This window comes from Notolepis coatsorum, assembly GCF_963971535.1.
Source record: "Notolepis coatsorum genome assembly, contig: SCAFFOLD_308, whole genome shotgun sequence".
Classification (NCBI taxonomy): Eukaryota; Metazoa; Chordata; class Actinopteri; order Aulopiformes; family Paralepididae; genus Notolepis; species Notolepis coatsorum.
The window spans coordinates 6,535-19,705 of NW_028171124.1; the positions used below are offsets into that span (position 1 = coordinate 6,535).

The 13,171-nt window shown below is 44.3% G+C and overlaps 1 protein-coding gene across 1 annotated transcript in view; it reads left to right on the forward strand.

The window, feature by feature from the left end:
- Window positions 1–1,941: 1,941 nt before the first annotated feature.
- robo4 (roundabout, axon guidance receptor, homolog 4) overlaps window positions 1,942–13,171 on the forward strand; it is a gene marked incomplete at its 5' end in the record, with an annotated part of 69,749 nt that continues 58,519 nt past the window's right edge. Inside the window, one exon of the mRNA XM_084339242.1 lies at window positions 1,942–2,155. Coding sequence (XP_084195368.1) covers window positions 1,942–2,155 — 214 coding nt within the window. The remainder of the gene's footprint in view (window positions 2,156–13,171) is intronic.

Consider the following 13,171-nt stretch of genomic DNA (forward strand, 5'->3'; position numbering starts at 1 on the left):
GTAGGAAGAGACAGAGACAGGAAAGACTGTAGGAAGAGACAGAGACAGGAAAGACTGTAGGAAGAGACACTTACAGGAAAGACTGTAGGAAGAGACACTGACAGGAAAGACTGTAGGAAGAGACAGAGACAGGAAAGACTGTAGGAAGAGTCACTGACATGTAAAGGTAAGTCAAGTAAAGGAGCCATCTTCCTCTATTTCTCGTGAAGTTTAAAAAATCACTGTATAATAATAATAATAATAATAATAAAAAGGCTGTGCTGTGGGTATGAAACGGAGCAGCTCAGATCTGTTATCCCAGCGTGTTTTCGTGACCCGAGCAAGTGAGAGATTCAGCAAGGATGTTTTCCCGACAAGGTTGCTTTATAACTTCAGCACCACTCGGCCTGGGGAGCCCAGATGATGTATGCATCTCATACTGTGCAGACAGACAGCTACAAATTTGCCTGGCTGGTCTACTGGTGGGGGGTTGGGAGCCTGGGGGGGTGGGGGGGGGACTGAGATGTCTCATTAAAGGAAGACAGAGAATGGAAAAGAGGCCTTTTGTGTCCTTTTCCCCTTTTCAGCGCCTGTTCATCAAAAGAAACAACATTCCTATAGTGAAATAATTGCTATGTGAACTCGTAAAGATCGTAGCCTTGCGGCAGAAATACATCCCCTCAACTCTGTGGTTTTTATAACTTGTATTTTGTCAGCGCTCCGCCTAAAAGCTAGCACTCATTATGGCTCATATAACTCATTATAACTCATATTCATTATAACTCATATAACACATTATAACTCATTATAACTCATATGACTTACTATAACTCATCATAACTCATAAATAGTTTTTTGTCGCCCCATCTATTATTGGTTCAATTGATTATCCCTCAGAAAGCCGTGTGGCATACAACAAAGGCTTTCGGTCTTTCTTGGTCATCATAGCACTCTTTGGTTCTTTGGGAATCATACGCAGGGGGTTAGTATTTAGATAACCTCAGGCGAGAGCTGTATATTAGTGCACCACTGTGAAGAGAGAGAGAGTGATACACCGCAGGTGATGAACCCCACATACCTGAGGAAATAAGCTCTTGGCAAAACCTAAATGAATGGATGGTGATTAAGACCCCTGGGTCACTGGGGTTACTTGTACCTCCTGCTGGCCTGGGGTCAGATCCCATCAAGACCTCCTGTGTCTCCATTAAGGAAGAGTTTACCAAGGAGGGCCCAAAACAATGGCCGACTAAACACAGGCATGTGGTGGATACAAACAAAGGCGCAGCGCAATCCATTTCTCCCGATATTCCTTGAAAAACCAGTCCTGCTGTATTTGACCGGTCAGCTGGTCGACGCTTGATTAATGAAAGTGATTCTGGTTTTTAGTTGAAAAACAGACGTCTCTGTGTTGCCTCCTCCTTCTTTTCAACGCCCCCCCCCCCCCCCCCTGTCCACCCCCCATGCAGAACGAATGACACAGATGTTGTTGGAGGAGGAGGAGGAGAAGACGGTACCACTGTTGCTCCCCTTCCCCGCGGGCCCGTCCCAGCATGGGGTCTGGAACCCCCCCCCGCATGCCCCCCCCCTACTTCTTTCCTTGTGAGAAAGAGAGAAAAAAAAGGCCAAAGAGGAGGGAGAGAGCGGGATGAAGGGACCCCAATAAAGAAAGAGGGAGGGAGAAACGGCACACAAAAGCGTGTTTGAGGAAGATAAAGACAAAAAACATTCTTTATAACAATCTCTCTCTCTCTCTGTGAAATAATTTGTGCGTAGGGAGGTCCAAAGGTTGCCGGGGAGAGAAGGGAGTTGTAGAGCCGCGCGGCAGGGGGCTCAACAAGTCTCCCGGAGGGGCATGGATGGTACACTATTAGCGCTATAGGTGTCTCCAGGGTTGTAAGACCTGTTCGCACACGGGAAGTGCCGGTATAGCTACCTGCTGGGACGGGGCAGGATTCTCGGAGGATGTGGGTCGGCGTGTGGCTGCTCCTCTGGGTGCCCTGGTTCTTCTATGCCTGGGCGGAGGGCTCGCGGCCGTGCGAGTGTAAGCTCGTCTGTCCGACGGAGCCGGTGTCGGACGCCGGGTCGAAGACCCACCGCGGCGGCAAGGAGCACGTCCGTCACGGCGTGGGGCACCAGCGCATCATGCATCACAAGAGCAGGCCACACCGGAGGAAAGGTGAGCTGTCGCCTCTCTCACATCTTAAGACCTTTAGACTAGGGATGTTCGATGTTGGCTTTTTTACCTTTTACCGATATACTGATATTGTCCAACTCTAAATTTCCGATACCGATATCAACCGATATATATTCCCCCCAAAAAACGGAATAATTTCTGGTAATTAACATTACATATCTCTTGTCATGGAATTAACACAACATTATGCATACTTTTGACAATAAATTAAATCAGAATTTGTTCTTACTTGCTTGCCTGGGTAAATAAAGGTTAAATACATTTTTTAAAAGAAAAGAAAAAAAATATTTCTTTTTAAAAACCGATACCGATAATTTTCGATATCACATTTGAATGCCAATATCGGCCGATAATATCGGATATCCCTACTTTAGACAGGAAAGCTGAGCTCTGTCCTCTCTCTCATCTTAAGATCTTTAGACAGACAAGGTGAGCTCTCCTCTCACATCTTAAGATCTTTAGACAGACTTGGTGAACTCTCCTCTCTCATCTTAAGACCTTTAAACAGACAAGGTGAACTCTCCTCTCACATCTTAAGATCTTTAGACAGACAAGGTGAGCTCTCCTCTCACACCTTAAGACCTTTAGACAGACAAGGTGAACTCTCCTCTCACATCTTAAGATCTTTAGACAGACAAGGTGAACTCTCCTCTCTCATCTTAAGACCTTTAGACAGACAAGGTGAACTCTCCTCTCTCTCATCTTAAGACCTTTAAACAGACAAGGTGAACTCTCCTCTCTCACACCTTAAGACCTTTAGACAGACAAGGTGAGCTCTCCTCTCTCACACCTTAAGACCTTTAGACAGACAAGGTGAGCTCTCTCTCACACCTTAAGATCTTTAGACAGACAAGGTGAGCTCTCCTCTCACATCTTAAGATCTTTAGACAGACAAGGTGAACTCTCTCTCCTCTCACATCTTAAGACCTTTAGACAGACAAGGTGAGCTCTCTCTCACACCTTAAGACCTTTAGACAGACAAGGTGAGCTCTCTCTCACATCTTAAGATCTTTAGACAGACAAGGTGAACTCTCCTCTCTCACACCTTAAGACCTTTAGACAGACAAGGTGAGCTCTCTCTCACACCTTAAGATCTTTAGACAGACAAGGTGACCTCTCCTCTCACATCTTAAGACCTTTAGACAGACAAGGTGAACTCTCCTCTCTCTCATCTTAAGACCTTTAGACAGACAAGGTGAACTCTCTCCTCTCACATCTTAAGACCTTTAGACAGACAAGGTGAACTCTCCTCTCTCCTCATCTTAAGACCTTTAGACAGACAAGGTGAACTCTCCTCTCTCTCACCTTAAGACCTTTAGACAGACAAGGTGAACTCTCTCCTCTCACATCTTAAGACCTTTAGACAGACAAGGTGAGCTCTCCTCTCTCATCTTAAGACCTTTAGACAGACAAGGTGAACTCTCCTCTCTCACATCTTAAGACCTTTAGACAGACAAGGTGAGCTCTCTCTCCTCTCACATCTTAAGACCTTTAGACAGACAAGGTGAACTCTCCTCTCACATCTTAAGACCTTTAGACAGACAAGGTGAACTCTCCTCTCTCTCATCTTAAGACCTTTAGACAGACAAGGTGAACTCTCCTCTCACATCTTAAGACCTTTAGACAGACAAGGTGAACTCTCCTCTCTCATCTTAAGACCTTTAGACAGACAAGGTGAACTCTCCTCTCTCACATCTTAAGACCTTTAGACAGACAAGGTGAACTCTCCTCTCACATCTTAAGACATTTAGACAGACACAGTGAACTCTCCTCTCACATCTTAAGACCTTTAGACAGACAAGGTGAGCTCTCCTCTCACATCTTAAGACCTTTAGACAGACAAGGTGAGCTCTCCTCTCACATCTTAAGACCTTTAGACAGACAAGGTGAACTCTCCTCTCACATCTTAAGACCTTTAGACAGACAAGGTGAGCTCTCTCTCACATCTTAAGACCTTTAGACAGACAAGGTGAGCTCTCCTCTCACATCTTAAGACCTTTAGACAGACAAGGTGAACTCTCTCCTCTCACACCTTCAGATCTTTAGACAGACAAGGTGAACTCTCCTCTCTCATCTTAAGACCTTTAGACAGACAAGGTGAACTCTCTCTCCTCTCACATCTTAAGACCTTTAGACAGACAAGGTGAACTCTCCTCTCTCATCTTAAGACCTTTAGACAGACAAGGTGAACTCTCCTCTCACATCTTAAGACCTTTAGACAGACAGGGTGAGCTCTCTCTCCTCTCACATCTTAAGACCTTTAGACAGACAAGGTGAACTCTCCTCTCTCCTCATCTTAAGACCTTTAGACAGACAAGGTGAACTCTCCTCTCTCACATCTTAAGACCTTTAGACAGACAAGGTGAACTCTCCTCTCTCACACCTTAAGATCTTTAGACAGACAAGGTGAACTCTCCTCTCACATCTTAAGACCTTTAGACAGACAAGGTGAACTCTCCTCTCACATCTTAAGACCTTTAGACAGACAAGGTGAGCTCTCCTCTCTCCTCATCTTAAGACCTTTAGACAGACAAGGAGAACTCTCTCCTCTCTCATCTTAAGACCTTTAGACAGACAAGGTGAACTCTCTCTCCTCTCACATCTTAAGACCTTTAGACAGACAAGGTGAACTCTCCTCTCTCACATCTTAAGACCTTTAGACAGACAAGGTGAACTCTCCTCTCTCACACCTTAAGACCTTTAGACAGACAAGGTGAACTCTCTCTCCTCTCACATCTTAAGACCTTTAGACAGACAAGGTGAACTCTCCTCTCTCTCATCTTAAGACCTTTAGACAGACAAGGTGAGCTCTCTCTCCTCTCTCTCATCTTAAGACCTTTAGACAGACAAGGTGAACTCTCCTCTCTCTCATCTTAAGACCTTTAGACAGACACGGTGAACTCTCCTCTCACATCTTAAGACCTTTAGACAGACAAGGTGAACTCTCTCCTCTCTCTCATCTTAAGACCTTTAGACAGACAAGGTGAACTCTCCTCTCTCATCTTAAGACCTTTAGACAGACAAGGTGAACTCTCCTCTCACATCTTAAGACCTTTAGACAGACAAGGTGAACTCTCCTCTCTCATCTTAAGACCTTTAGACAGACAAGGTGAACTCTCCTCTCTCATCTTAAGACCTTTAGACAGACAAGGTGAGCTCTCTCTCACACCTTAAGACCTTTAGACAGACAAGGTGAACTCTCCTCTCTCATCTTAAGACCTTTAGACAGACAAGGTGAACTCTCCTCTCACATCTTAAGACCTTTAGACAGACAAGGTGAACTCTCCTCTCACATCTTAAGACCTTTAGACAGACAAGGTGAACTCTCCTCTCTCACATCTTAAGACCTTTAGACAGACAAGGTGAACTCTCCTCTCACATCTTAAGACCTTTAGACAGACAAGGTGAACTCTCCTCTCTCTCATCTTAAGACCTTTAGACAGACAAGGTGAGCTCTCTCCTCTCTCATCTTAAGACCTTTAGACAGACAAGGTGAACTCTCCTCTCTCTCATCTTAAGATCTTTAGACAGACAAGGTGAGCTCTCCTCTCACATCTTAAGACCTTTAGACAGACAAGGTGAACTCTCCTCTCTCATCTTAAGACCTTTAGACAGACAAGGTGAACTCTCTCCTCTCTCATCTTAAGACCTTTAGACAGACAAGGTGAACTCTCCTCTCTCCTCATCTTAAGACCTTTAGACAGACAAGGTGAACTCTCTCCTCTCACATCTTAAGACATTTAGACAGACAAGGTGAGCTCTCCTCTCACATCTTAAGACCTTTAGACAGACAAGGTGAACTCTCTCTCACATCTTAAGACCTTTAGACAGACAAGGTGAACTCTCCTCTCACATCTTAAGACCTTTAGACAGACAAGGTGAACTCTCCTCTCTCACATCTTAAGACCTTTAGACAGACAAGGTGAACTCTCCTCTCTCACATCTTAAGACCTTTAGACAGACAAGGTGAACTCTCCTCTCTCTCATCTTAAGACCTTTAGACAGACAAGGTGAGCTCTCCTCTCACATCTTAAGACCTTTAGACAGACAAGGTGAACTCTCCTCTCACATCTTAAGACATTTAGACAGACAAGGTGAACTCTCCTCTCTCACATCTTAAGACCTTTAGACAGACAAGGTGAACTCTCCTCTCACATCTTAAGACCTTTAGACAGACAAGGTGAACTCTCCTCTCTCATCTTAAGACCTTTAGACAGACAAGGTGAGCTCTCTCCTCTCACATCTTAAGACATTTAGACAGACAAGGTGAACTCTCCTCTCTCACATCTTAAGACCTTTAGACAGACAAGGTGAGCTCTCCTCTCACATCTTAAGACCTTTAGACAGACAAGGTGAACTCTCTCCTCTCACACCTTCAGATATTTAGACAGACAAGGTGAACTCTCCTCTCTCTCATCTTAAGACCTTTAGACAGACAAGGTGAACTCTCCTCTCCTCATCTTAAGACCTTTAGACAGACAAGGTGAACTCTCCTCTCTCTCACCTTAAGACCTTTAGACAGACAAGGTGAACTCTCCTCTCACATCTTAAGACCTTTAGACAGACAAGGTGAGCTCTCCTCTCTCACCTTAAGACCTTTAGACAGACAAGGTGAACTCTCTCCTCTCACATCTTAAGACCTTTAGACAGACAAGGTGAACTCTCCTCTCTCATCTTAAGACCTTTAGACAGACAAGGTGAACTCTCCTCTCTCATCTTAAGACCTTTAGACAGACAAGGTGAGCTCTCCTCTCTCACATCTTCAGATATTTAGACAGACAAGGTGAGCTCTCCTCTCTCTCATCTTAAGACCTTTAGACAGACAAGGTGAGCTCTCTCTCCTCTCACATCTTAAGACCTTTAGACAGACAAGGTGAACTCTCCTCTCACATCTTAAGACCTTTAGACAGACAAGGTGAACTCTCCTCTCTCTCATCTTAAGACCTTTAGACAGACAAGGTGAACTCTCCTCTCACATCTTAAGACCTTTAGACAGACAAGGTGAACTCTCCTCTCACATCTTAAGACCTTTAGACAGACAAGGTGAGCTCTCTCCTCTCTCTCATCTTAAGACCTTTAGACAGACAAGGTGAACTCTCCTCTCTCTCATCTTAAGACCTTTAGACAGACAAGGTGAACTCTCCTCTCTCTCATCTTAAGACCTTTAGACAGACAAGGTGAACTCTCTCCTCTCACATCTTAAGACCTTTAGACAGACAAGGTGAACTCTCCTCTCTCTCATCTTAAGACCTTTAGACAGACAAGGTGAACTCTCCTCTCACATCTTAAGACCTTTAGACAGACAAGGTGAACTCTCCTCTCACATCTTAAGACCTTTAGACAGACAAGGTGAACTCTCCTCTCACATCTTAAGACCTTTAGACAGACAAGGTGAACTCTCCTCTCACATCTTAAGACCTTTAGACAGACAAGGTGAACTCTCCTCTCACATCTTAAGACCTTTAGACAGACAAGGTGAACTCTCCTCTCACATCTTAAGACCTTTAGACAGACAAGGTGAACTCTCCTCTCACATCTTAAGACCTTTAGACAGACAAGGTGAACTCTCCTCTCACATCTTAAGACCTTTAGACAGACAAGGTGAACTCTCCTCTCTCACATCTTAAGACCTTTAGACAGACAAGGTGAACTCTCCTCTCACATCTTAAGACCTTTAGACAGACAAGGTGAACTCTCCTCTCTCTCATCTTAAGACCTTTAGACAGACAAGGTGAACTCTCCTCTCTCTCATCTTAAGACCTTTAGACAGACAAGGTGAACTCTCTCCTCTCTCATCTTAAGACCTTTAGACAGACAAGGTGAACTCTCCTCTCTCTCATCTTAAGACCTTTAGACAGACAAGGTGAGCTCTCTCCTCTCACATCTTAAGACCTTTAGACAGACAAGGTGAACTCTCCTCTCACATCTTAAGACCTTTAGACAGACAAGGTGAACTCTCCTCTCTCACATCTTAAGACCTTTAGACAGACAAGGTGAACTCTCCTCTCTCATCTTAAGACCTTTAGACAGACAAGGTGAGCTCTCCTCTCACATCTTAAGACCTTTAGACAGACAAGGTGAACTCTCCTCTCACATCTTAAGACCTTTAGACAGACAAGGTGAACTCTCCTCTCACATCTTAAGACCTTTAGACAGACAAGGTGAACTCTCCTCTCTCACATCTTAAGACCTTTAGACAGACAAGGTGAACTCTCCTCTCTCACACCTTCAGATCTTTAGACAGACAAGGTGAGCTCTCCTCTCTCTCATCTTAAGACCTTTAGACAGACAAGGTGAGCTCTCTCTCACATCTTAAGACCTTTAGACAGACAAGGTGAACTCTCCTCTCACATCTTAAGATCTTTAGACAGACAAGGTGAACTCTCCTCTCACATCTTAAGACCTTTAGACAGACAAGGTGAGCTCTCTCCTCTCTCATCTTAAGACCTTTAGACAGACAAGGTGAGCTCTCCTCTCACATCTTAAGACCTTTAGACAGACAAGGTGAGCTCTCCTCTCACATCTTCAGACCTTTAGACAGACAAGGTGAACTCTCCTCTCTCACACCTTAAGACCTTTAGACAGACAAGGTGAACTCTCCTCTCACATCTTAAGATCTTTAGACAGACAAGGTGAACTCTCTCTCCTCTCACATCTTAAGATCTTTAGACAGACAAGGTGAGCTCTCTCTCCTCTCTCTCATCTTCAGACCTTTAGACAGACAAGGTGAACTCTCCTCTCACACACCTTAAGACCTTTAGACAGACAAGGTGAACTCTCCTCTCTCATCTTAAGACCTTTAGACAGACAAGGTGAACTCTCCTCTCTCACATCTTAAGACCTTTAGACAGACAAGGTGAACTCTCTCTCCTCTCTCATCTTAAGACCTTTAGACAGACAAGGTGAACTCTCCTCTCTCACACCTTAAGACCTTTAGACAGACAAGGTGAGCTCTCCTCTCACATCTTAAGACCTTTAGACAGACAAGGTGAGCTCTCCTCTCTCACAACTAGATCGGATCTTTAGACCTCTGGTTTCCTCCGAAGCAACGTTGGACTCAATTCACTTTCAATTGAATTCGGGAAGTTGAATTTCTTCCAAATGCAGAAAACCTTAAGCACAAGAAGCGAGTCCTATATGTGTGACAGCCGTTGACTGAACGAATTAACGGTTTTATCACGAGGAGATAAACCACAACTTCTATGTATAAAAAACCTCTGTTTTTGTAAGTGAATTGAACCCCGACCACGCTTTTTTCCAAACACCTTCAAGTTGTCGCAGATGGGTTGCTGGCGCGGCACAGTGTGTCATTATGGAGTAACGATGTGAATTATTCATCATTAGAATTAGAATGTTATTAAAGGTGCTTCTTCTGGTGCCACCCACCGCCACCCGCTCGGTGCTGTGATGAGAACCCGCGCTGCTGCGTTCCATCGACGGCAGCCAACTGTGGAAATAATGAGACGGAGCATCTCGCTCGCCATTGTTTAGAAGAAGAACCCTGTCTATACTTTGAATCGCTGGAGTAGAACTAGAATCTCTGAAAATCTGCTTAAAAAATGCTCAAACTCCATTCGGTATCGCCGGCTTTGAGATAAAGATGGACTCGCTCGACGAGTTTAAACTGGAAAGGAAACCGTTATTTTCGATGGAATGTGATGATAAAAAAAAGGACTGTGACAGCCTGAGCGGCTCAATTTGATTTTTAAAACGTGTCTATATAGTCTTAAACTAAACGAACACTGCCAAGTGGAACAAGCGGAGTGTTTCTGAGTCCACCCCCTCCCCCGAGGGGGAGCGTTTAGGCAGTAACTCGCGTTACACGAGAGCGATTGTCCAGAATTCCTTTTCACAAAACCACTTGAGTTACACTCAAGACTTTACTCCGAAGTCACTATTTAGCCGCATTCCTCGCCGTCTCCTGCGCATTCACTCCTCCTCCTCGCCGCATCAGTCACCTCTCGCCCATCCCCGACAGTTCTCTGACCTCTCGGGGGCCAGAGGTTAATTCCCCCGGCACCCTCGCTGGCACCGCACCATTCCCATGAGGCGGTGTGTTTAGCAGGGACTCATCCGTCATCCTCCCCCCGGCTCTTTTGTTGCTCGCTGGAGGCGGGGGCAGATACTCTGGGGCCATCCAGCTTAAAGTTGTTGGATCAATATAAGCATCCATCACTTAGCGCCGGTCCTTTCTGAGACTCACAATGGAGCAGTTCACTAAACAACACTTTATTTATGTGTGCTTTTAGATGCAATGAACTAGCGGCGGTTCTCTATTCTCTCTGAACCCACCTCTCTCTCTCTCTCTCTCTCTCTCTCTCTCTCTCTCTCTCTCTCTCTCTCTCTCTCTCGCTCTCTCTCTCTCTGTCTCTCTGTCTCTCTCTGTCTCTCTCTCTCTCTCTCTGTCTCTCTCTCTCTCTCTCTCTCTCTCTCTCTCTCTCTCTCTCTCTCTCTCTCTCTCTCCGCTGGTTTGAGGCCTGTTTGCAGAGGATCCTGGGTAATTGGGAAAGAGAACTATTAGCCCTTAGGAGTGTTTTATCCAGTTAAACTGAAGCCCCTTGTTACCATGATTATACCATATTATCAGATGCAAATAATGAGGGGCTACAATGAAAATGTACACGTTAGCTCATTTGTATTATCTTGTATGAATGAGCAGTGTGATGATCAAACTGAGTTATATTCCTACACAGGTAGGAGTATCTGGTTTCCATTCAAGTCCAGAAATAATAACAGAATGTGGGAAATTGTACCTTAATATAGCTATCAATTACAGCCACAAACCGCGAATAGAATTCCTTGTGAATTTTACACGTGGATGAGGTCATTTAACTTTGCCATACGAACCCATTACCTTTAGTATATAGGCTATTTTGGTGAAACTGCGTCTTATGCATCTACTATCTTCTAAAATATACAAATGATACATTATGCGTCGATCATCTAAAAATCCTAACCACACCACAACACAGAAAGTGAGAAGTGGCAATGCCGGCTCACAGTTTAAACTTGTCCGATGTGACAAAGAAATGTGGTTTCCTTCGATTGTTTTGAAGCATGGGAGAGACTCTGAGTTTCCTGTCTCCTGCAGACGGTGTCCACAGAGAGCTGCGACTACACAAGCTATATCATCGAGGGGTGAAGCAGCCGGGTGCATTGTTACAGGCTGTTTGTGTATACAGTAGTGGGGGAAACACGTCAGTGTGCCGACTTCAGGCAAACCTATCTTTTTTTGTATCCACTTTTTCTCCTCCTGTTTTTCTGTGTTTTCCTCCCATCCCAATTTGTTGTCGTTATGCCAATTCCCCCCTCCCCTTCCTGGTCGTTGCGTGCATGTGCCCCCCACTGGTCGGTCTAGGGAGCCCTGAAGTCTATCACATGCTTCCTCCGATACATAGGAGACAGCCAGCAGCCTCTTTTCACCTGACAGCGCGGACTCTCATTGGTGAAGTGTAACGTGTGGGAGGTCACATTACCCTCACCATCACCCTCCCTCGCTGTGCAGGCGCCCTGAGCGACCTGTAGGAGTCGCTGTTTACAACGACCAGATTACCACCCACGGCTTCCCTCCCGCTGAAACCGCCAATTGAGTCATTATGACGGCCGGCCAAGCCGGAGGCAACGCTGACAGCTGGATTCGATACCAGTGTCTCTTGCGGTGGTGACGAGCGCTTAGTCCGCTGCGCTACCCGGCCACCTAGGCAAACCTAAAGTAATATATCCTCAAGAAAGGTCGCTTGTAAAGATGTATGGAAAACACATAAACTGAATCAAACCGCACTTTTTTACTCTATCTAATCTATCCTATTTTATTATCTGTATTACTGAAGAACTGTGATTTACCTTACCTTGCTACCTCTATCTTTTTTTATTAAATGTTTTACGCTCGCTTATGCCCGTATTTTTTTTTTACTGTTGTGAAGCACTTTGAACTGCAATTTCTGTATGAAAAGTGCTATACAAATAAAGTTATTATTATTATTATTATGACTACTCAATGAAACATATCACACATATATGACTACTGTTGTCATGTGACCCAGACTCATTGAAACACATCACTAACTATTACTACCACCAGAGGAAGGCCTGCTGCGACCCATGCCAGGTCCCCAACCCATCGCTTTAGAAACCAGGTACAGAGTATAATGATTTCTAGGGATTGTTGCTCCGTTAAATAGCTGATTAAGATCAGAAGTGCAGCGAGATAGAAACGCCTACTGTAGTTGCCACAAGCCAGATAGTAGGAGTGTCTTCTTATATGGGGGCTGAAGTTGGTGTTACAATGGACATTTGGCTATTCTTCTATTGCATCTTTTTCTGGATTTTTTAGTATCACAAACAGTACTGTATTTGAAAATCTGGTATGTCATAAATGTATAGATGTAGCAGTACTGTCTATCTGTATGTCGTGTGTGTCATATGATGAATTGAAAATGGGGGACCCTGATGGAAACAAGACGAAAGTCTTTCTCAGGTCTGCATCCTCTTAACAATTGTATGTATTGAGCTGTACTGTACTGTACCCATTCTGCAATCTGTTAATAAACTTTTCAATCAATCAATCAATCAATCAATCAATCAATCAATCAATGGAGTGGACTTTCTTGAGTAAAGCGTTTACATGTATATTCACAGATGAAAAACAGTCAATCATAGCTGAGCAATTCCAGTTAAAGAGTGGAATTCCTTCCCACATAATGACAAATCCATTCCACCACTTTTCACTCTAATTGTAGGCTATAAAGATGAAGGGGAATAAACTTGGGTCCACATTGAGATACTGTCTGCTTGCAATTATGCTAAAGAAAAATCGAATGATTGGATTTCATAGAGTACACATGGTATGCATTAAAATACCCCTGTGCCCTGTGTACTTTGGTGACAGTTTATACACAATATACCGGAAGCCATGATAAGTATCCTGTGTTTATATGCGAATCCAAGATGGGATATACTCATGTAATGTAGAAAGTAGCCTATTGTAGCAAGTACTAT